Source organism: Oryzias melastigma, linkage group LG15 (genome assembly GCF_002922805.2).
Source record: "Oryzias melastigma strain HK-1 linkage group LG15, ASM292280v2, whole genome shotgun sequence".
Lineage (NCBI taxonomy): Eukaryota > Metazoa > Chordata > Actinopteri > Beloniformes > Adrianichthyidae > Oryzias > Oryzias melastigma.
The window spans coordinates 3,814,756-3,825,240 of record NC_050526.1 but is presented as its reverse complement, the minus strand read 5'-3'; the positions used below and the strand labels follow the sequence as shown (position 1 = coordinate 3,825,240).

Here is a 10,485-nt window from a genome sequence, read left to right as displayed (position 1 = left end):
GGCAAGTAAGATTCGCCGGCGAGACACGCTGAACATCAAACTAGGCAACCGCCCCAGCAAACAAGAACTGGAGGAGAAAAACATTCTTCCTCGGAGCTCCGAGACAGAAAGGCATGAGCTGCGCCAGCAGATAGGCTCCAAACTAGTCAGGTACCCCTCCACACACGCAACCACAACCACACACTCTGGAGGTGTGAAACTGTAAGTAGGCGTTACCTGTCATCAGAGATTTTGGCTACGAAGGACGATAACAGCTCATTCTTTTTTTGCTGGAGCTGTGGGTGGTGTAACTGTCCAAGTGACTGAAGGAAATCTGCTGTAGATTCTCATGTTTATTCATAAGAAAAATTGTGTTTTATTATATTGACTGAGATAAATATTGTATAAGAATGCAGTTTGTTCATTTTAGGCGCCTGAGCCAAAGACCCACAACCGAGGAGCTGGAGCAGAGGAACATCCTCAAACGTAAGTTTCTCCAGAGGAGTGATGGGATTACAGCGTTTTCACCTGAAAACTGTCACCAGAACAGCTTCAGTTAAAGCCGAGAGTAGAAATATACACATATACAGGTGAACTGATCTGTTTTTTACGACTTCTAGACACTTTTTACTTCAAAACAAACACATTTCATTTTTCTTCTTCACTAAAGAAGCTCCTGATCCTCCTGTTTTCAGTCCGTTATAACCAAATGAATCTGCACCTACAATAAGTTTACAGCCCCACTGGAGTGTTATTAGGACCAGTTCACTAACGAAAAAAACTTTAAAGTCATAAATTTACAATAAAAAGTCGTAACTGTTAAACTACGAGAATTAAATCATGTATTGATGACTTTAAAACTCATAAGTTAAATTTAGGATTTTTTTTCTCATAAATTTACATGTTTTAAAGCTGCAAATTTATCACTTTTAATGTCGTAAATTTATGACTTTAAAATACGTAAATTTATGTGAACAAACTTGTAAACTTACGAGAAAAAGACAAGTTTATAAGAAACAAGACATTCATTTATGAGAAAAAAGACATTTACATATATAAATAAACAAGAAAAAAGGCAAAACTTTTATATTATGACAATTAAGTCATTTGTTTATGACTTTAAAAGTCAAATGTTAAATTTATGACATTTTTCTCGTAAATGTATTACTTTTAATGTCGTAAATTTAAGACATTAAAGTATAAATTTACTAGAAAAAAGTTGTAACTATTAAAATGAGAATGAAGTCATGTATCTATCAATTTAAAAATCACTAGTTAAATTTATGACTTTTTTTCTTAAATTTATGTATTTTAAAGTTGTACATTTATTACTTTTAATGTCATAAATTTACAACTTTAAAAAACTTAAATTTACAAGTAAAAATACATAAATTTACAAGGAAAAAGTCATACATTAACAAGAAAAAATCATAAATTTATAATAAAAAAGTTGTAACTCTTAAATTATACGAATTAATTCATGTATTTATGACTTTAAAAGGCATTAGTTAAATGTATGGCTTTTTGTAAATTTACATCTTTAAATTAAAAACGTGAACTTTTAGGAGAAAAACACCAAAGTTGTCTTTTTATCAGAGCCGTTCTCGAAGACAAACGACGTGGAGCATTTTGTGGAGTTTAATTTCCAGATATGTTTTAAAAACAAAGAAATTCTGAAGCTTTTGGCGACTCAAAATCAAATTCATATTAGTGTAGCCGTCTTTCTGGGGTTTGGTGTCGGTAATTCGGAGTTTCATCTGTAAAATAAGGAAATTCAGAGACACATTTGGGTTCAGAACACCTCCACTTTATTCTGCCCTCATCATTCTTATACCCAGAACATTTGTCACCTTACATCATGTAACTATTGCACAAGAATGTGACAAAAACTGGACCTCTTCAGATGGAAGCATCACACAGACTTGGAGATCTCGTCTTTCATGGAGGAAGAAATGATTGACGGCTACAGAAATATCAATGGCTTCATCAATGGGCCCAGCAGAGATCCTCCACCCATCGATGAATGAAACATTAATACACCTTAAATCAAGCAAAGGAGCTTCCAAACATTTAACATTATCAATAAACATTCAGATAAAATGAGTTTATAGTCTGGACGTGGCGTTCAAATATGACTTTTTTTTTTTTGGTTCTCATCCTAAACTCGTAAATATACAAGAAAAAATCATATAAATATGAGTTTTTTAATCTAATTCAATATTATTTTATGTTGTAATTTTCATTAATCGATGAAAAAATATATATATATTTTGAAAAGGTTCATATTCATGGGTGTGAAGTCACCTCTCGATGGACTTCCTTTCTGGGTCCTCGATGACGTCTCGGAGCTTTCTCTGTTCAGAAACGTGTCATTTTTCTTGTCATGAACGCAGCGTGGGCTCTCACAGAAGTTGTTCAAGTCACTGTTAGGATAATGTTCCCACTCTAGTATTAGTGGATGTGTCTTTGTGTGTCATTACAGATGAGACTTGTGTAGCTCCACAGCTTTGAGCCTCCAGTCTGGAGTCTTTATAACCTCATAAAACACATTCTTGGTTTTCTGAGTAATTCATACATTTTAAATCACTTTAACTGGATATTTTCTGTATGAAAAATACCTGGCGATGAGTTCTGTCTTTGTTTCATCCTGAAATTTGAGTCTATTTACATCGACTTAATATTATTTGAGCTGCAGGAGTGCTCCTGGCCGTGCAGGGTTTACTCTAAGCACTCTTTTCCCGGCTGAAGGCTGAGTAATCGTGCAGGATCTGTCCATCGGAAGTGGAAAGTAACTGTTAGCAACCGCCTTCACCGCTTTCTGGACCCAGAACAGGAAATTAAAGTTGGACGTGTAGCTGAAAGTAATGCATTGTTCTCTATTACTCTAGTTGGTACATTATACTGTTATCCAAGCATTCAGTAAAGAAAATGTCTGGGAGAGGATACTTGGACAGTTTTACAAGCTTATTTATTTGCAGAATTTGATGCAAAGAAAGGACATTTTTTATGCATCTTTACTAAAAATTTGATATAAAAATTCGACTGGATTTCATTTCCTCTGGATGCTAATGCAGTTATTTTAATGGACATAGAGACAAAAATGAGTAAAAAAAAGTTAATGTGTTAACATACGCAATTAATTAGACCGAATTCACAAATTAATATTTATAAACGCCCTGCCGTGCAGCGTAATAAAACTGTCTAAAATAAACTTAAACTTTTGTTTATATTCTGTGATTAAGATTCTATTAAATTAAAAAGATAAGATGGCATCTATATGTAGTTTTTTGACAGAAGCAATTTTTTTATTTTAATAAATAATTGGGAGATGAACATCAATCTGAAGGCTTTAAAGCAGTGAGGCAGCAGCGTACCGCTATGGGGAGCGGAGCTAAACTGTCTGCTATTAGAAATCCAACCGATCATTATTTTACTTTGCGATGGGGACAGACATGTCTAAAAATGGAAGTCTCACAAGAAAGATCATATCATGGATTTTTTAAATATTTTTTTCATATTTTCATTCAGAAACATGTTGATTAGTTTGTTGACAAATTTTATTCTTATTATTTTTATAAAATCACGCCTAAAACTGTCATTCTATGTTGTAAAAACAGTTTGTTCAACATTTTTGGGGTTTCCACAGCAAAATGAATCCCATTTTTAAGATTGAATTTTCTGTTTTTGCGTGTTTTAACGTCTAGTGTGGGAATATAAAATGGAAAAATAACTAAATAAAGGCAGTGTCACATCGGTGGAACTCTGTCCATCAGGTTATTAGAGAACTCACCACATACACTATGTTTAAAAAGCACTTAAAAACTCGTTTATATCACAAAAAAACATGTCTACATTGATTTTTATGAATTGCCTGCCCCTCCCTGTTCATTCTCTGCCACCTTTGTGTCTTTTATTAGTTCTAATGTTTCTTACTGTGTGCATTTTATTATTTTTATATGTATTTTAACTGATTTTCTAACATGTATTTTTTAATGTATGTTTATATTTTTGATTAATCTGTTTAATGATGTTTTGATGTTTTTAAGTTGACAGTTTTCAACACCTGTCCAGGGACTACAGATGAAAAATAGCTTTTGGGCTAATTGTGACGCATTACAGCGTTGCTATTGATGTGCACTGTCCCTGTGAAATAAATAAATAGGTGCAGTTGTGCTGATTAATATGATAACAAATAAGCAAGAATATACAGAACCTAAAATTGAAAATACAGAAAATTCAAAAGTAGAGAAAAACTGAGTTTTAGGCCTTTAAAGGGTTAAAAATAACGTTCTAAATATACAATTTTGCATGTGATTTCATATTAATTTGTCATTTTTTTTAATCTTTTCTCTGCCCTAAAAAACAAACCCTGAAATTGTATTTTAGTAACTCAGTTTTGTCTCTTTCCTTCAGTAAATGCGGGACTCTGACACTTCTTCATTTCTTTGGTGGCTGAAGAGTTCAGCCGGCAGTTTAGTTGAACTCTAGCAGCAAATCGAAAGAAAATCCTAAATATTTAGTGTTAACAGATCCATCCTTTTTTCAGTTTTTCCTGTGATACTTCTCTCTCTGGTCTGTGGTTTGCAGTAAAATGAATCTTTAGGTGTGGAAAACAGTAAAGTTAAATACGAGTCACACAGCTGTTGTATATCATGAATGCCTGACATTCCACCGTACTACTCGAGGTAGAGGACTTCAGGAGGACTCGGTGCCAAGTTACCTCAAACTTGTTTGCACACGATGCAGATTCCTGCAGAAATGTTTGCTGTTCTGATTTCAGGGTGAATTCATTTCCTCCGCAAACTCTACACTCACTTTTGATAAACATTTGCTGCGACTTTATATCTCCCCTCCACACCGGCCTCATACGTACTTCTTCATCTGCACAGTAGTTCTCTCAGTACCACTGACCACACAGTCTGAAGATGACTGTGGCAGCACTTTCATCTGCCAAATGACATCCTGCTGCCGTTAAGCTTCTCGCCTTAATCTCGTGATTGAAAGCAGAAGTTTGCGGCGGCGGTCGTTTGTGTGAAAATGACCTGATGATTCTCTGCGTTCAGAAAAGAATGAGGCGGAGGAGCAAGAAGCCAAACAGGAGATTAAGAGGAGGCTCACCAGAAAGGTACTTCAAACACACACTGCAGAATGGAAAACAGAAAGACCACACACCACCCCGTCTGTATTTGTCTGCTAATACATTCACTCCACCTTGTGGGTCACGCAAGGTAACAGACAGATGAAGACATTGGTCCACCTAGTGGAGAAAGTGTGGTTTGTTTTATCCTTTAATGTGACTCAAACGTTTGTTCGTGAAGCTGAGCGTGAGGCCGACGGTGGCGGAGCTCGTGGCTCGGAGGATACTTCGTTTTAACGAGTACGTGGAAGTAACGGACGCCAAGGATTACGATCGGCGGGCCGACAAACCGTGGACTCGCCTGACTCCTGCTGACAAGGTTCGGCTACCGTCACCTTAACAGTCGGATTATCAAATTCCTGTCTTTTTGTCTTCCTTTTTTATCTAAAATTAACACCCGATATAATATATGAATAAAAAGTATTTGTCATAAAAAATAGATCAAAATACAGCAGCGCATGATAATCAGTGATTTTATTTTATTTTAAACTGTGATCTATGTGACAAAATAGAAAATAAAAACATGAGATCCTAAAAACATGCTTAAAAAAATACTGAAAAATTAGAAATTTGAGAACAAATAAATATATATTAAACTGGAGACTTGGCCTTTGATCCACCCATTCCTGGAACATTTGAGACTTTACCCAGAGACCCGGCACACTCAGAAAAATGCAACATATTTAAAATCATGTAAATACTTTTGCTCAGGTGAAAATCTAGGGTTAAATCTAAATTACTTTAGTGATATTTAGCTCATTAAATTAGCTTTTTTCTCCTGTAATGTCTTTAATAAACTAATTTAATCTTGATTACAGCATTTTGACCTCAGAAACGAACAAAGAGGCAAACAGATTATGTCTCTCTCACTTATCCATTTAAGTTTAGAGAAATTTAGAAAAATAAAATAAAATGATCTCATTCAAATTGGAAAATAAACTTTGATTTTTTTCATGAATTCTTTATTTTTTATTTAGAAACTCTGCTGTAAAACATGGCAGTTCTCATTTCAACAGTTTTTAACCAGATGTCAACCAAACTTAATTCAGATCTGCTGCCCTCTGCTGGTCATGTTCTTAACTGCACCCTCCCTCACTGTTCAGTTGATATGAATTGATCAGATATTAAACATTTTCATTTATCACTTTCACATGACTGCCTCTTTTTTGCTAGAGAAATGTTAATTAAATGTGTCAATCATTTTATTTTTATTGCCATCATCCACTAAAGCACTAAAAAAGTGTTGAATTCTCCAACTATATTTTATAACTGTTGTAAAATTGTTCCCAGCTGTGTTTTAATCTATGATTATGCAGTTTTTTAGTCAAAATAATAAAATGTGTGTTGTTTTTTGGGGGCATATTTCAACTAGAGCTCATTAGAAATTCACCTGTTAGTGCAGAAGTTATTTTCCCATCAGCCCATTGTTTACACTCTCTCCCACTAGCTTACAGCCCCTCACACCCCAAGCTAACATTAGCGTAGCACGAAAACACGGCGAGCAATATCGAAACTGTGTTTCTAATGTTGGAAAGAAACGGGAAAATAAAAATTCTTTTTAAGAAGCTTTTCACGTAATGAGTATTTTTCAGTTTTAATTTAGAGTTCTGCACTTGTAAGCTTGCAGCAAATGAGTTTTTTATGCTCAAAAGTATCCCAACACCTCTAGGAATAAAATCAGAGAATATTCTAACATTGCTTTTGCCTATTCCAGCAGGAGACTTTGAAATGGTTTGAGTTTGTTTCCTTTATTATTTTTTATCTGTAAATCAACCCTTCACCAGAATAGTTTGTTCTCATCACTACATGGATGCTTGTCCTGCTTCTTCTCCTCAGGCTGCTATCCGTAAGGAGCTGAACGAATTTAAGAGCCGAGAGATGGAGGTTCACGAAGACAGCAAGCAGTTTACCAGGTACCCCGGCAGTCGTCCCCCCCTGGCGTTTTTGCCGCCTCTGCAGCTTCATCAGTCATTTATGGCAGTAAATCCTGCTGCTTATTAACTCTCCCTGATCAATATTTATGTCATTCTGACCCGCTAAAGCTTTTTACTCTGGAAAGTGGTGATTTACACCTGGGTGGGCGAGTTCATGAGCCTCCGGCGGTGATTGCTGAAGAAGAAGCAGGTTCCCCCCAATGCTATTAAAGCTGTTTGGTGTGTCTGTGCTCAGAGACGAGACTGCAGGGACACCGACAGCTGTAGATAGAGATCTCTGTCCCACGAAGATCTTATTCGTAATCTAAAGTTTATTCTTTACAAAAATAAAGACCTGAGTCTCCACAGCAAACACGCATCGAGACCAGACACTTCTTCTTCATCCTTAACCTGTAAGGAAGCTCAGAAATAGTGGGATAAAGAAAAAAATTGGACTTTTTGAAACTTACCTGTTTCCAATTTTTCAAAATAAAACAAAAAAATATGAATAATTCTGATAAAAGCTTTAAGGTAAGCAGATATTCTATATTGGAGTTCTTTGGATTCAACAAAACTCGAAAGGAAGCTGAAGAATTGTGGGATAAAGAAGAAAGTGACCTTTTTGTAACTAAAATGTCTTAAAACTTTCAAAATAAAACACAAAAATATGAATAATTTTGATAAAAGCTTTAAGGAAAGCAGATCTTCTATGTTGGAGTTCCTTTGATTCATTAAATCCTAAAAAGAAGCTGAAGAATTGTTGGATAAAACAAAAAAAAAAAAATCTGACCTTTTTGAAACTGAAGTCTCTCAAAATTTTAAAAAAATAAAACAAAAAGATATTTCTGGTAAAAGCTTTAAGGAAAGCAGATCTTCTATGTTGAACATCCTTTTGATCTAATGAATCTGGGAAGGAAGCTCAAGAATTGTGGAGTGAAAGAAAAAACATTTTTGAAACTGAAATTTCTCTTTTTTTCAAAATAAAACAAGAAAATAATATTTCTGATAAAAACTGTAAAGAAAGCAGATCTTCTATGTTGGAGTTCTTTGGATTCAACAAAACTCGAAAGAAAGCTGAAAAATTGTGAGATAAAGAAAAAACTGACCTTTTTGTAACTGAAATGTCTTAAAACTTTCAAAATAAAACACAAAAATATGAATAATTTTGATAAAAGCTTTAAGGAAAGAAGATTTTCTTCGTTGGAGTTTCTTTGATTCAATAAATCCTGGAAGGAAGCCCAAGAATAGTGGAATATAGAAAAAACTGACCTTTTTGAAACTGATGTCTCTCAAATTTTTCAAAATAAAACAAAGAAAATTCACACATTAAATATTATATGTGATAAAAAACTTTAAGGAACGCAGATCTTCTATGTTGGAGTTCCTTTGATTCAATAAATCTTGAAAGGAAGTTTAAGATTTGTGGAATACAGGAAAAAAATACATTTTTGAAATTTAAGTGTATTTTTTTTCAAAAAAAAAAAAATTTAAATATTAATTTCAATAAAACCTTTAAGGAAAGCAGATCTTTTATATTGAAGTTCCTTTGATTCAGTAAAAATTTAACAAATGGAAACTAGAAAAATAAAGGAAATTTCTAATAAAAAGGAAAAAAAGGAAAACAAAAAAATCAAACAATAAAACAAATGAATGGAACTATTTTCAGACTAAAACTTTTACTGTGGATTCAAACCAAATCAGCAAACACCTGTAAAAATCTACCTATAACAGTGCAGTTCTTCACCATATTTCTCACATTACCACTTCAGTATAAAGTTAGTCACCATCTGGAAGAGAATTAGCTTCCATCACCCTCTTTTCTTCTGTTCTTCAGGTTCCACCGACCGTGATTCGCCATCACATCTCAGCTCCTGGCGGCCCACCTTTCCCTCCATTTCTTTTGGAATCCCGTCTCTCTCTTTCACATGAAACTCCGGCTCCACTTAGCAGGGAAAGCTGTAGAACTGAGCCCACAGTCCAGTGAGCTTTCCCTGCTGCAGCCCTTCTGTGAAGAGCTTCCTTTGTCTGGGATTCTGCCTATTTATGTCTGTAATGACAGCTACAAATGTGTCTTAAGGCCTCGGCCGTTTACAGGCACCAATTCAACGTTTGCACATATCTGGAGTGACAACAGTGGTGTGTATTTCTCGCCCTTTAGAAGCTTATTTATTGTAGTTTTTTTTTGTCACGGACAGCAGAAACAATCTTTTAGAACACAGCAGTGGAGTGTGCTGTGGAGTATTTGTGTGTTTAGTTCAAGACAGACGCCAAAAACGGGCGTTCAATCCCAGGTTTCTAGACCGTTTAAAACGACACTGCCACCAGAGGGCGCTGCATCTACAGAATTAAGACATATTGCAGGTGTTTTGTTATAAAGAAGCCATAGAGCACTGAGGTTTATAAAGGGCTGGATCTTCACTAAGTGGAGATAAGTACATTTGTGTTTTGGAGAAAAAAGCATCATTTAGTTGGAGAAATTCACGTAAAAGTGTTATTGAACCGAATCTCCATCCCCTCCAGCACAGAGACGTGGGTCTGTTAATAACCCCAGCACTGTTTGTCAAGCACAAAGATTAATTAAATCTCAACCTTTTTTCTGTTTTAGCAATCAAAAGCCTTTTTATTTTTTATTTTACTCTCAATATTGAGCCTTTTAAAGAACTTTTAATGAAGGCTTTAAGTGCACCAAGTAGGAATTTATTTCCCTTTTAAATGTACAATTGCATTCAGATTTAGTGATCCATTAAGCAAAAATCAATCATTACGATGCATAATCATGCATTTGGTCGACGGATAAATCAAAGCTGTTTCTCACTATTTGGCAGGGCTTCATTAGTGATCTCTCCACGTAGACATTATTTAGCAGAAGAAGTTGTTCCTGCTGCTTCAGAATGTGCCAGAGTTGAAGGAAATGATGTACAGGAAACAAGCCAACAGTATTCATTCATGTCTGTGTTGTATATTGTTTTGTTTTTTTTGTACAGAGTGTATATCAAGCATGTGCATACAATGAAATCCATGTAGCTTAAAGATATGATATAAACTGCTGTGAACGTTTGGTGTTTTATTTTGTCGACATGTTCCTGAAAAACTACTTTTATATGGAGAGAAAATAGACTCACGTGTGTAATATTTGATTTGTGCTTAACTTTGGATTTCTGTGTGCATAATTCTTGATTTGTAACTCGTACATTTTGTGCATAAATTCAACAAAATACAATTTACGCACTCACAAATTAAAATTACAAAAGCTTGAAACCGCATTTATGCACAAATCTGATGTGAGACTCTTCATGTCTCCAAGATTCCTGTGTATGTGATGCGTTTGAATGCTGCTAGAATGCTGGGACATCGGAGTTTTCTTATCAGCTGCTTTGAACTTAGATTGTGATAACTGTGATAATCTTCACAATCTAAGTTCGGCTGATAAGAAAACTCAGATGACCCAGCATTCTA

At 34.9% G+C, this 10,485-nt stretch overlaps 1 protein-coding gene across 1 annotated transcript in view; it reads left to right on the top strand.

The window, feature by feature from the left end:
* The window catches only part of phactr2 (phosphatase and actin regulator 2), a 53,518-nt gene extending 43,432 nt beyond the window's left edge, over nt 1-10,086 (top strand). Inside the window, exons 8-13 of the mRNA XM_036215381.1 lie at nt 1-150; nt 410-465; nt 5,043-5,104; nt 5,298-5,435; nt 6,953-7,029; nt 8,864-10,086. Of these exons, the coding sequence (XP_036071274.1) occupies nt 1-150; nt 410-465; nt 5,043-5,104; nt 5,298-5,435; nt 6,953-7,029; nt 8,864-8,879 (499 nt within the window). The 3' untranslated portion in view covers nt 8,880-10,086. The remainder of the gene's footprint in view (nt 151-409; nt 466-5,042; nt 5,105-5,297; nt 5,436-6,952; nt 7,030-8,863) is intronic.
* The last annotated feature ends 399 nt before the right edge of the window (nt 10,087-10,485 follow it).